Here is a 13,756-nt window from a genome sequence, read left to right as displayed (position 1 = left end):
GTTGGATGTGGTTTAACTGAATTTTTGCAACTTTCTGAACATTGTGTTTCACATATGGTTGATCTATATATTATGAGTAAGAGTAGTGACAAACATCACTAAAACAGGAGAATTTAAGTGTATGCCTGAGATGTTGCAGTTGTAGCTTTCTCGCCAGAAAAGGAGAAACTTGAAGAGTGGTAAACAAATTCATATTCCACTGGTCCATGTTCCACTAGGACAGCACTTGTAGAAGCAAATGATATTTTCGCTTGTAGCCTTAGAAATTTAAAGCAGATTTAAAATCTGTTTGCCCCAAATGTACCCTCTATGTCTTACTCCATCTTCAGGAGGTTTGCTCTGTGTCCCTTGGCTGTTCTGTAACAAGGTAAACATTAACCTAGCATGGGTGATTGCAGGAAGCCCTCACTTTTAAGTGCTTCTTTTCCACAGCATGCATAAAATCTGTCCAAAAATCACTTAGTGATGAAAATCAGTTTTCAATTTTGTCTGCTGATATGAGTCATAGCATGTTATATGTGAGACGAGCCCGGGTTTCTTAACAGACTAACTCCACATGTGACCACATGTGAGCTACGTACACCACGGGGAAATTCATCTTGCCAGCTGTAGCTGTCATTCCTTTACTGTCCTGGCATGGCACTCTCCCATCCTGTACAGCTCCCCTGGTGCACAGGGTGGTCCTGGCTCCCCACACACCCTGGGGTCTGCTCCCCATGCCAGCAGCAGTGGCGAGCAGACCCCTGCTCTCCTCCTCTTGTCATCCTCCTTGCGGCTTTCTCCTTCTCTCTTCAGAAAACAGCTCAGGCAGGGCACTCTGCTTCCTGGGAGATTTTCTGGTGTTTCTGAGCTAAAGAGGATGAAGAGGCGTTCCTGGGAGGTCTTTGGGGCAGGGAGACTCTTTGGAGGCCAGACACAGTCAGGTGCTCCGTGGTGTTTGTTCCAGAAGCACAGATCTGCACGTATGGCACAGGTGTGGCTCAAATGCTTTCACTTCAGATCTGCAACAGGTCCGGGGAGTCAGTAGATGAGCAAACCATGCAGACATAAATATTCCAGCAGCTAAAACCAAATTTTGCTAACACACAGCTCCTTCTGTTGCACTGAAAGAAATATGACTTTTAACTTTTGCCAGGGCTTTTGTGAAAACATAGGAAAGCAAGTGACACATTTAAACAGAGCTGACAGCCTGCTATTTAAATGCCAAAACAACCCTTTACTGATTTTTAAGTGGAATAAATGTTCTCTTTATATATAAAAGTAGGTTTTGAACTATAACTTAGTTTGTTTATCAAAATACAAGAGCCACTCAAACTTTCTCTCAAATCTCTCTTGTTTAAAATGTGTTTATATGACATTCTTGCTATCACTGTAACAAAAAAATCTCAAATATTACATTGTTTCAAAGTAAAAAAGGGTGATACAAGAAAAACATTCATCATTCTCCCAAAACCTAAAACAATAACTTTATTTAGTGAAATCAATGGGTCTGTTCAGGATTTACCATGTAAGTGCTGAATTGCATGTATAATCATTACAGTAGGAGGCTGTTAATTGGAACAGAATTTGGTATACTTTAAAAAAATAATTTGAAAATGCAATATTAAATAGTAAGATTTTTTTATTAGTAAATAGCTCTAAAATACTCCAAAAATAAAAAGTAGTGAACACCATTACCACCATTGCTGATTAGGGATTGTGGTGAAGTCTAGGATTATGAATACCAAAGCATTGTTTAATTTTACTTAATTAAAATATTTCACATTCTCTTTGTTTCTTTTTCCCTTAAATAGATAGAAAAAATACAGAATGTTTATGTTTCTTGTGTATGTGTATGTATTTCTTCAAAGATAGCAATTTATATGTAGAATGATTTTCATTTCAATAGTTATATGTCATCATGGTGTATATATATATATGTGTGTGTGTGTGTGAGTATGTGTAATATGTGATCATAGTTTTAAAATTAGGTTGTGAAAATATTGGCTCCTTGTTGTTTATTTGCCGTGATAAAAAATAGAAAATAGTACTGGGGAGTTTATAGTTGGTGTGCACCACGTACCCCAAGCGTTGCTGACTGTGTCCCCACAGTTTAGGGTGAGACCAAGGGGATGATTTCATTTTGTCCGTGCCTGCTTTGTGCAAATGTGTGCTTTTTAGTACAGGTCAGAAAGGGCTACACCTGACCAAAACAGACAGTTTCACAGGACAGCAAAGAGTTGACTGGGTGCTTCATTTCCAAAAGCTCAGTTTAAAAATGTAGGATATTATGGCAGACATTCATTGCCAGAAGACTGGGATCTAAATTACTCTGGTGCAACAGATCCATACGAGTCTTATGAGGAACCTACTCCCCTTTTGTGCTTGGGGGAGTAGGCTGCACAAGACCTAAATGAAGCCTCAACCTTGTGCTGGATTTCCAGACACACTCCATTTTCCTGACTGTGCATTAAGCAATTTGAGTGCAGGCTTAATGGCCCGGAGAGTCTTTTAGCAGGATCTACGACTGAAAATATCATTGTGGTCTCCCAGGGTGAAGCACTGAGCGCCAGTTGAAGACGTCTTCTCTGCACACACCAACCAAGCCAGCGTGTGCTGCATGGGGACACTTTCTCTTCACAGTGCATTTCTGTGGGCACAGCCGCCCACAGCTGTGAAACACAGCAGATTCTGAGAGCATATTATTAAACATTTTGGTTTCTCTTACTTTGTTGCCAAGTAGATACAGCACAAAACACAGCTCTCTCTCCAGAGACTGAGGCAGATTTTTATCTGGTGTGCATGCACCAAGATACTGTGTTTTTGATGCTGGTAGTAAGTTGAGGAATACTTGGGCATGCGTGGGGCTTTATGACTGGGATGGCCAGTGCTGTTGTAAACACGGTTGGAGAGATCAGCCTGACACTTGAGGGTGAATGGCTAATAATCAAATATAAAGCAAAACCAGAGATTGATCAATGGGTTTCATGCCTAGATACCTAACAAGCTCACCTACCTAATTTCAGTATGTTTATCCTTTGGGAAGATCCCAAGTCAGATGTTAGTACCTGCAGCCGTAGTACATCTTAGGTGATAATATGTGTAAACTTTAGTACCCTTTAAAGCAATAACTGCAAATACTGAATCTACCCAACAGTACCATTACCATGTTTTTGAGGCGTGCTGTCATAGCTGCAGTGCAGTTACAATACTGACATGTAGATTCTCTGGGACAGGAGGTGAATAAAGCACTGCAATACATACAGCCTATGCTTATACCAGTACATCCCATCCCATGTTGCTCTTCATGTGTCCTGAATCCATGTTCCATGCCTGCACATAGCATTCAGGCTTACTTGGCCTTTGAACCTGTGCTTGGAGGTATGAAATGAGGAGGGATTTGTGTGGCTGGGACTTCAATTACTTTGCCAAAAAGGATGCATTTAACACCACTCAGCTGTCCAGAGCCTGCAGTGCCCTAGTACAATTTCCCTGAGACGAACACTGCTGCCTGGAAACAACAGTTGTTTAGATGAGTACCTTACAGGATGTTAGTATCCTCCAGGATTTTACTCTACACTGTGAACTGGGCTCCCACAAACAGGCAAGTGTAGGAAAAGCAAGTAGGATTCACAGTGCATTTCTCAGCTCAGCACAAATGTTTGGGACAGACAAGTCTGCACTGTGGGATGTTCAGCAATACACACCCTCCTTCACGTCTGACATTCATGCTGCAAAACCATTTATGTTTTACATTCATGTATCGCACCATTTATGGACCACAAAGTTGGACATTGCTTAGGGTTTGTTACAACAGCGTGCTAATGATGGTATAGCTGGTCAGTTCAACCCTTGCCATTAAATTGTTATCCACTCAGTGAAAAGTGTTGTATCATTAGGCTTGGTGCTGGTTCTGTCTGCGTGCTGAAGGATCTCGTTTAGCTGTAGTATTTTATTGTTTTAGTGAGAACAGGGTATGGAGCCAGATGTTTGCTTCAGCTGGATGCAAACATTCTTGCTCTGCCTGTCACATTCAGAGGCAGTTTGAGCCTGCTATATGGTCCAGGCTGAAATCGAGCCTGCTAGGAGAGGCCACATGAGGCAGGCCAGGTATTTAGTCAACAACTGGTTGATTGCAGCTCCTGTGACAAAGGGAGTCTGGATTAGTGGTTTCACTTGGCTTGTCAGAAGATGGGAGATGAGATCACTGATCTAGCTGGAAAAAAATAAGTCAGCAGGGGGAAATTATCTCAGCCTCTTTGTTGACATTACTGTAGAAAGCAGTTCTAGAGTCGAGCAGTGTACATTGTTATTTTTAATACTGTCAGCTAGGAAAATTCATTGCACCTTCATTATATCATATGTTATTGCAGGTACCGTTTTGGAAAGGGCAATTCCTGCGATATGATTCTGATCTCCTATGTACTATTTTTGCACACAAGAGCAGTTCTTGAGACCTTGCCTGCGTTGGCAGCAAGCTGGGATATGAATTTACAGCATCCTAGTTATTTCATGTTAATTCATCTGGTGTTTGTCTCTGCAGATGATATTTCACTCCACTTTGAATGTGAATCAAGCTGTGCTTCACAGATGCCCACAAAGAAATCTGGTGCAACATAGTTTGCCCTCTATGCATTCACACCCCTTTTCACAGGACACTAAATTCCTCTTGCAGACAAGTGCTCCAATTCAGTGGGTTGATTTCAGGCTTAAATCAACCTGAGTGGGACAACAGTGGTCCAGCTGAACTGATAGTGTTACAGGGATGCAGCCACTACAGTGCAAGCAAAAACCTTAAATCAAAATCCTCACTTAGCCTCCGAAATGCCATCAGAGCATGCTTCCATTTCAAATTTTCAGCCACCCAGTTTACAAGGCTCCCATATATCCTACCATGAGTCATTACCCATTTCAGACAGTCTTTTGTGACATCAGCATCAGGAAAGGGTTTTGTTTCAAAAGTAACCTTCAAAAAAAAAGGCAACTTGCTGATCCCCACCATTCCTTTAGTTCAGTGTAGACTAAAACAGGTGAATTAGTAACCATGTGGCTACTAATACTAGTACAGTAGGAGAGGGGAAGTAATGCCTGAGAAGGGAGAAATACCCCATAGCCCAGCTTTGCCACTAGTGAAGTCTGGTCCCTCTGGAAAACAATTTGATGCTTTATTGGTGTTAATTGTGGCTGTTCATGGGCACCATACATCCTGGTGCAGTACTCAGCCTCCCTGAGGGGCAGATCTGTTTTTATTAGTGTTTTGTGTACCTCTGCATTAAAATGGGATTAATAAAATCTATTAGCCCTGAAATGCTACCTTCCTCACAGAAGTTTGGAAGGTCACAACCTGTAAGTGGCATTTTACTCAGGGAGATTTTACTCAAGTATCAAACACATACAGAGGCATACAACCTTCAAAACAATAAGGACAAAAAGATGAGACCCACAGTGTACTATTATTCTCTACTTTCATAGATGGGTAAAAGTGCAAAAAGAAGAACCAAAAACTTCTTTCTCAGTCATTCCCCTTTATTTTTCTGATGGAAGAAATCTATTTGGATATCCAAGCCTCATATTACCACAATAAGATCAAAACTTCACATGATTTTTGTGCACAATTGGGCATATTCCTCGCTTGTTTTACAAAAGCATGCAGGAGCCCTTGCTTCAGGTAAGCAATTAAGCCAAGCAAATAGAGAACTGGTTTTTGACTCCAGTGACCAGAAGGTCACTTTGCTGCCCTCTCACAGGCTCTAGGGCTGCTTAAATCCCTCCTGCTCCCTCTGCTTTGGTCTCGCCGTTTGCAGTCGGAAGCAAAGCCAACACTAAGCCTGGGCTGCCCGTGCCAATTCATGAAGGCCCCTTGCTTGAACAACCACTTAACAGGGGAAAGGATGCATTTCTTTTTTGAGGTATGGTACTAGAAAGAACTGTTTCAGTGCCTGCACATAAGTAGTATTTTAAAATGAGGTTAATGATTCGATAATCTTAAGGAAGATAAAATATTGCTTTCGTTTTCACAACTTCCTACAAGTGCTTTTTTCTGATGTATGCTCTGCATTGATTTTGCAGAGCATGTGTAATTGCAAGACTTGTTTCTGAAGGAGGAAAATGAAACTTTTAATAGCATTTTCAGGCTACTCATAAAAGTGCTGTATTTAATCTAGACCTAATTTATTTGGTTTATTGGTAGTATTACTATTATTATCATGTTCTAAAATTAAAGGTAGCCCATCTCTGGCTGAAAAACCTGTGGAGATCCTCAGCATTAACAATAATTTTTTTCTTCATTTTCTTTGATTACAGAAGTCAGAATGTCTGCTCTCAGTCCTCCAACATATGCTAGGAGTATCTCCTAAATGCAAAGCAGCAGAAAAAGAGAATAAGAAAAAGAAGTTTGATTCCCATTTTGTGCAATACCTTTCTCCTATCCCTTTAACATTTTCCTTTGACCCTGAACCTATTTTTCTTAAAAAACTCCCATCTTTCTGGGAACCTCTTGTTAGCTCATGATTGTACAGCCTGACTGTGGGGCATGACCAGTGAATCATAACAGCAAATGTCAGTGGGAAAAGATCTCCAGTAGCCTATTAGCTGTTTGAGTTCATATTTATTATTTACTGAATGACTGTGGATAATGAACAAGTTGCTCTAAACGATTACAGATTTGTGGCTAAATCTCTATTAAAAAGGGAAAATCAGTTGAAGCAATTACAGAATTTATTTAAAAGGAAAAAATTCCTTTTGTCTCATTAATATTACATAGAGTAGATGTAGCAAGAGAAATAGAGGTAATTGGTGCAAATTGATTAGGGATGCAAAAAATGAAAACTCTGAAATGACAGAGAAGTGAAAGAAATTCTCTCATAATGCTTCCATGGAGATATCTGCCCTAGTCTCTGTGGGCTAGACTTATATGAACATCAGCGAGTTAGAGTGTCGGAGATTGTTACCCAAGTTGTGTTTACAGTCAGTATTTAGAGGTAAATTAGGTTAGGTAAATCCCATCCTAGCTAAATACAGCTAATCTTTTGACTGCCAAGCCTAATTTGTGCTTGAGTTTGGGCCTAATTTTTTTCTGAGGAAACTGGATCAGGTCAGGAGTGCCACTGGTGCAAAATTCTGCAATTTAAGCATGTCCTCCTCAATGTAAATGATAATTCTGTAGCTATTGTATAAATGGACAGAGAAATCACAAACTGTAAAATTGAAGGAAAATACCAGCTCTTAGTACACAGATTGTGTAGCAAACAACAAAAGGAACCTATCCTAAAATAGGAAAGTATCCAAATATTTTTCTCTTGACTTTGTGGAGCACATGTGGTGACGCCTCTTCATGCATTTGCTTGAGCAGTTCTCTAAATCAGATTCCATTTTAGGGTAGTCTTGAAGATTATGTAAGAGCAAATTGTGGTTTTATCTTTTCTGCTTGAAGAAGGAATGTGGTATCAGAAGTCATGTTAAAAGGCATTATCCAAAGCCTTATACCTGTTAAAATGTCATGTTCAGCATCATATTTAACTAGGTCTATTTTCCTTCTCTCATTGCACAGTCAAAGGTTCCCCAAATTAATATGGCTATTTGAGTATTTTTAGGCAAGAGCCTATTAATGCAATTTTTTTTTTTTTTTGCAAAATCATGCTATAGCTAAAGCTCATGATGGAAGTAATTTGTACTATTCAATGACCTCATTTTATTCTGTTTTGCTCACTCAATGCTAATGTGTATGATGCCATGTGAAATTCGCAGACGAGCCTGTCTGCAGGACTCATGGGAGCCATAAATGGATTAAACCTCTCACTCCCTACTTTGGCAAGTGATCAGTTACATTTAAATAAAGGTCAGTCTGTCTTTACAAAGAACACACTAAAAGCAAGCTTAATAGCTTTCCCTACTGAGCCTAGAACATAACTATTTGAAGCATAATTAGCAACGGGGTGCCAGTCACTGATTGTGCTTTTTGCTTGATTTTATGTCTGGGGAGTTCCAGTATTCCCTATTAGCTTTAAGAGGGGGCACAGTGCTAGTTATCAAATTGACAGTTTTGACCTGGCCTCTGAAAGCAGCTGTAAAACACTGTTGGGGAAAATTAAGATGAATGCCAAAGCCAGGTCTGTAATACTGCTACAAATTGGACATTTGAGGTTCATGCCATGACTCTAAATAACAAAATAGGTAAAATAGCTGATATACATGAGAGTGTGGACTTCATTACACTAAACACCAGGTGATAAGGAGATACACCAGCTGCCCTATTATCTCATCTTATGAGCTCTGTGTTGTGACTTCTTTATAAAATACTGCATACCTATTCTTTTCAGCATAACAGTGACCAGCTCTGCCATCTGTCAAAATACAGATTTCAAGAAGGGTAGAGTGAATCAGCAACAACTGCCCCTACAGTAAAAGGCGCTGACCACAAAAGGGTTATTTTGTCAAGTTAATTAAATATTTAGCCTGTATGAGGCATTTAAGAATGCCTCAACATGGTTTATAACCTTAACATGGTTATAGACTCACAGCATCATAGTATGGTTTGGGCTGGAAGGGACCTTCAAGATCATCTAATTCCGACATCCCTAATATATCTTGTGGTATTCCAGTTCTTCAAAATACCTCATTTGCTTGGGTTTCATGGACTGGTATTTATCGCCCTTGTATAAAAATGATAATTGTCTACAGGTGGAGAGAACAGAGGTGATACAGCAATTTTGGTGTCAACTCTGCAGACAGTCTGAAATTCTAAGTGAGATCTGTGAATTACCTTGACCTTCCTGACTGGAACATCAGCTTCAAAAGTTCAGTGATTGCATTTCAGTGTTATCAGCAACTAATTTAGCACTGATCATTTTATCTAATACTATCAGAGAAGATGGGTAAGAGCACAACACAGTGGACTGACTTTTGGGAATTTCTGGAGATAATCCAAGAGCAGACCAGAGAAGCAGAAAAGTGACGGCAAAATCAGCAAAAGAATAAGGAGGAGAGGAATTAAAAGGCAGCAAAGAGGCTGGGATTATATGGTAAAATCTCTTAAGTAAAGATGAACATAATAATGAATTATTATGAGAAAATATTACCATGTTACATTTTAGGTGTGATACAAAGGCTACCTTCTGTTTATTTCTCTGTAAATCATCAAACTACATTGACTTCAGCTCCTCTCACCTGGTAGACGGTCAGTGGCTGCATTCCCAGCTCAGGATCACTACCAGAGAGCAGAGGTCTGTTCCTCCAAATGCATCGTCACAACATAGAAACTGTAAGAGGAAGATGACCTACCAGGGATTAAAATAAAAGCATGTACTTTTCCTGATTTACCTACACTTTGGAGTTAAACACAGGATTTTAGGTCATTCCTTTTGTGAATGGTATATCCATTTTAAGAGTCAATTAAATACATTACAAAATGTGGACATTACAAGAAATATAGGGCTGTATTTGGTTTTATAAGCTCTTGGATATATAAAGAACACCAATGCCTGAAGCAGCTCCATATCAGTTTTACCCCTCTCCTTCTCTAAAATGTATTTGTTCTTTTATTTGTTTGTTTCATTTCTAGGATTTCTTTTTCCTGATGGAAAATTTGTACAGGAAGTGGAGAAATCAGTAACTGATTTAATTGATCATTTTCAGTTTATGTGGAATTTTCATTTTTTACAGATTTTCTACAATGCAGCCAACTAATGCTCTGCTTCCAGCATAGGCACTTCAAGGTCGTATTTCTTTGTTTTCACCACAGGTCAGTTACCATCACCAGGAAAAACTAATTTGAAAGCATCTTCCACCACAGGCACTTGGAAATAATGAAACAAAACACCCAAGCAGAGTAAAAACATCCTGTTTCTTTAACCCATGCATCCTGTTACAGCAGTACAGAACTCTCCTCAAGCTCTGGCAGTAAGGTTTGCTAGGCAGGTAGCAAACATGCTCCTGTGGTTTACACCTCCATAATAATTTCTCTCTTCTGCAGAACATTTCCTTCAAGCACTGGTAGAATCCAGCTGTGTCTCCTTTGAGCCTTTTAGCGTGTCAACATTACTTTCTTCTGTGTAATTCAGGATTTGAATACATTAAACAATACCTTTGTTCTCTATTGTAGGTCATGGGTTGTATGGGACTTTTGAAATGTTGTCCTCCTGGAGAAAAACTAGAGAAGACCAACATGTTAAAGAGAGGACTGCAGCTGTATTTGCAGACTCCATGCTCTCGTTTTCTCTCACCACTGCCATGTACCTGGTCACTTTTGGAATAGGTGCCAGTCCCTTCACTAACATTGAAGCAGCCAGGATTTTCTGCTGCAATTCCTGTATTGCAATTTTCTTCAACTACCTCTATGTACTCTCCTTTTATGGTTCCAGCCTGGTGTTTACTGGCTACATAGAAAACAACTACCAGCATAGTATCTTCTGCAGAAAGGTACCAAAGCCAGAGGTATTGCAAGAGAAGCCTGCATGGTATAGGTTTCTCCTGACAGCCAGATTCAGTGAGGACACGGATGATTCAGAGGAAACAAACACTTACGAGAGTCATCTTTTGGTGTGGTTCCTAAAACGCTACTATTGTGACTGGATAACAAACACTTACGTCAAGCCTTTTGTAGTTCTCTTTTACCTTGTTTATATTTCCTTTGCCTTAATGGGCTACCTGCAGGTCAGTGAGGGGTCAGACCTGAGCAACATCGTAGCGACTGCGACTCGGACCATCGAGTACACAACTGCCCAGCAGAAGTATTTCAGTAACTACAGCCCGGTCATTGGGTTCTACATCTACGAGTCAATCGAGTACTGGAACACCAGTGTCCAGGAGGACGTGTTGGAGTACACCAAGGGCTTTGTGAGGATATCTTGGTTCGAAAGCTACTTAAATTACCTTAGGAAACTCAACATATCTACTGGATTGCCGAAGAAGAATTTCACTGATATGTTGAGGAACTCCTTCCTGAAGACCCCTCAGTTTGCCCATTTTTCAGAGGATATCATATTTTCCAAGAAATACAACAATGAAGTTGATGTTGTGGCCTCCAGGATGTTCTTGGTGGCCAAGACAATGGAAACCAAGAGGGAAGAACTGTATGACCTCCTGGAGACCCTGAGGAAGCTCTCTCTCACCTCCAAGGTGAAATTCATCGTTTTCAATCCATCATTTGTGTACATGGATCGTTATGCCTCTTCAGTGGGAGCCCCCTTACAAAACTCCTGCATTAGTGCTTTATTTCTGCTCTTCTTCTCTGCATTCCTGGTGGCAGACTCTCTGATCAATGTCTGGCTCACTCTAACTGTTGCCTCGGTTGAATTTGGAGTTATAGGTTTTATGACCTTGTGGAAAGTGGAACTAGATTGTATTTCTGTGTTGTGCTTAATTTACGGAATTAATTATACAATTGACAACTGTGCTCCACTGTTATCAACCTTTGTCCTGGGCAAAGAGTTCACAAGAACTAAATGGGTGAAAAATGCCCTGGAAGTGCATGGGGTAGCTATTTTGCAGAGCTACCTCTGCTATATTGTTGGTCTGATTCCTCTCGCAGCTGTGCCTTCAAATCTGACCCGTACACTGTTCAGGTGCTTGTTTTTAATAGCATTAGTCACCTTCTTTCACTGCTTTGCCATTTTACCTGTGATACTGACTTTCCTGCCACCTTCCAAGAAGAAGAGGAAAGAGAAGAAGAATCCTGAAAACCGTGAGGAAATAGAGTGTGTTGAAATGGTGGATATGGATAGCACCCGAGTGGTTGACCAAATTACAACAGTCTAACTTGATTTGTTGGTTGCTTTTTTACACTAGGTCTTACTGAGAAAAAAAAAAAGAAACCCGTACTGAGTAAATGTGTGGGGACAGGAAGATTGGAGGTTTTCCCCTCCTTCCTTTAAAGTAAACCCAGGAATATTCAAAATTATGGGAGAAATTAAAAATAAATTTTAAAAAATAAATAAAAAGAGCCGGGGTATTGTACCTTGCTCAGTTCCTATAACAGGTAATATGGGAGAATTTGCACACCCATGCAAAGAGAGGTTAAATTTTAGATGCATGAAGTAAGATCTAATGGAAGAAGTTGGGTTCTTAAGCAGTCATCTGCATCGCCTGTACTGCAGATGCTGCAATTATTGTGGCTAAACCAAATCATGTTGAAAGGTCAACTGTCAAGGCTGAAGTAGCACTAAATGTTTGCTGGATGTAAAGGCTTTACAAACTTTCTGCACAGCAATAACTCAAGTCAGTGAGTCAGCTCTTATAAGTCTTTGCCATCACATTTAATATTTCTTTTCTCCCCTAATCTAAACATTTATGCAAGACTATATAAAAGATAGCAAACTGTACTGGGAAAGAAGGCAGTACACAGCAACCAAGTGCTTTCCAAACACCTTTATGTTATGAATCACTTTTTTTTCTAAATGTATCATTATTTTAAAAATGAAATCATCCCTTGTAACATTTTTAATCATGGTTTTATAACTGTTTCTTTTTCTTATAAAAACAAAAAGAACAAAAAAAGGAACAAAAAAAAAATCCATGTGACTCTGTCACTCTAGAAAATATATAATTCTATTTTATACATGTCTCGCTACTAGTTAAACATGTAATCTGCTTTACCAACTGTAATTTTGTTAGTACTCTACTAAGACATGTGAGTGGATCTAGCAGCAGACAGAAGATGGTGTACTGAATATTTCAGCACCAAAATCCATGATACAAACCTCAAATACTAAAATGTCATCAAGAAAGTGAATGTTAGGGCTCTTTTAGTGAGAGCCTATTTCAGGCCATTCACTGGTAATGCACACTAAGAGGATTAGTGGGTAGTTTTACATAATGTAGAACTTAATCCCTCGATCTTCTTAGAGTACCTGTAAAGCAATAGACCTTGCAGCTATGGGCTCTTCCAGGAGACAGTAGACAGTAAGAGTTGTGTGGAATAAACTGAAGGTTGGGACTGTGGTTCAGCAGCAGCAAGTTTATCAACTTCCCCAAAGAGCCCATATCTAAGGGGCCTATTGAAAACATCACGTGTGAGAGAGAAAAAAAAGCAACCCAAAAAAACCCACCAAAACCAACTACTTAAAAAGATTACATTACCGAGTCTTTTTGGAGCTGTGAGTTCTAAATCAATAATTCTGTCAGCATCTGTGATGTGGAGTAAAACAGATAAAGCAGCACCTCTTCCCTCCTCTGCCCCCTCCACCCTTAAGAGCAACAGGCTCATTACTGTAAGGTTTTATCATGTGGTTGAACCCTAGTGGGGATATGTAAGCCAGTTCTGTAGGTTTTGCTGAGAGTATTCTGACCATACATCGCCTGTGGAAACCCAGTAGCAGGGAGCTGGCGGGTGTGCAGGTGGTTTCATATGGACTGTTGCTTTGTGGTGCAACATGAATGTATTCCAACCAGATTCCCTTTTGCAGCTCATATGGAAACTAAGAGTACTTGAAAAGTTTTCAGCATTTGGCACAAAGTTTGCTTCAGTGACAGAATCGGGGGGGAGGGGTATTGCAAGAGCCATGGGGCCTGGAGCACTGGGAGCACCGTGGCTCGGGAGGCTGCCTGTGGTACCTGTACAGTCACTAGGATGTTTGTGGTCACAAACCCAGGATGTGCTTCATTGCATGAAACGTCTCTTTAGCATCCAAATCCCAGTGACCCCCAAATGCCCTGTACAAAACCTGCAATGCCACCTACTGAATATTAATTTTCAAGCAAAGAGATATTTCTGAAGCATCCTTCCTAGCAGAAAATAAGATAACCAGATATTTTGCCCTGAAGCAAAATATTACATTCTCAC

At 40.0% G+C, this 13,756-nt stretch overlaps 1 protein-coding gene across 1 annotated transcript in view; it reads left to right on the top strand.

Moving 5' to 3' along the window:
* The window catches only part of PTCHD1 (patched domain containing 1), a 33,558-nt gene extending 21,769 nt beyond the window's left edge, over positions 1–11,789 (top strand). Inside the window, exon 3 of the mRNA XM_068179874.1 lies at positions 10,079–11,789. Within this exon, the coding sequence (XP_068035975.1) occupies positions 10,079–11,733 (1,655 nt within the window). The 3' untranslated portion in view covers positions 11,734–11,789. The remainder of the gene's footprint in view (positions 1–10,078) is intronic.
* The last annotated feature ends 1,967 nt before the right edge of the window (positions 11,790–13,756 follow it).

Source organism: Anomalospiza imberbis, chromosome 2 (genome assembly GCF_031753505.1).
Source record: "Anomalospiza imberbis isolate Cuckoo-Finch-1a 21T00152 chromosome 2, ASM3175350v1, whole genome shotgun sequence".
Lineage (NCBI taxonomy): Eukaryota > Metazoa > Chordata > Aves > Passeriformes > Viduidae > Anomalospiza > Anomalospiza imberbis.
The sequence above is the reverse complement of the archived record's forward strand: the minus strand, read 5'-3'. Positions and strand labels throughout refer to the sequence as shown.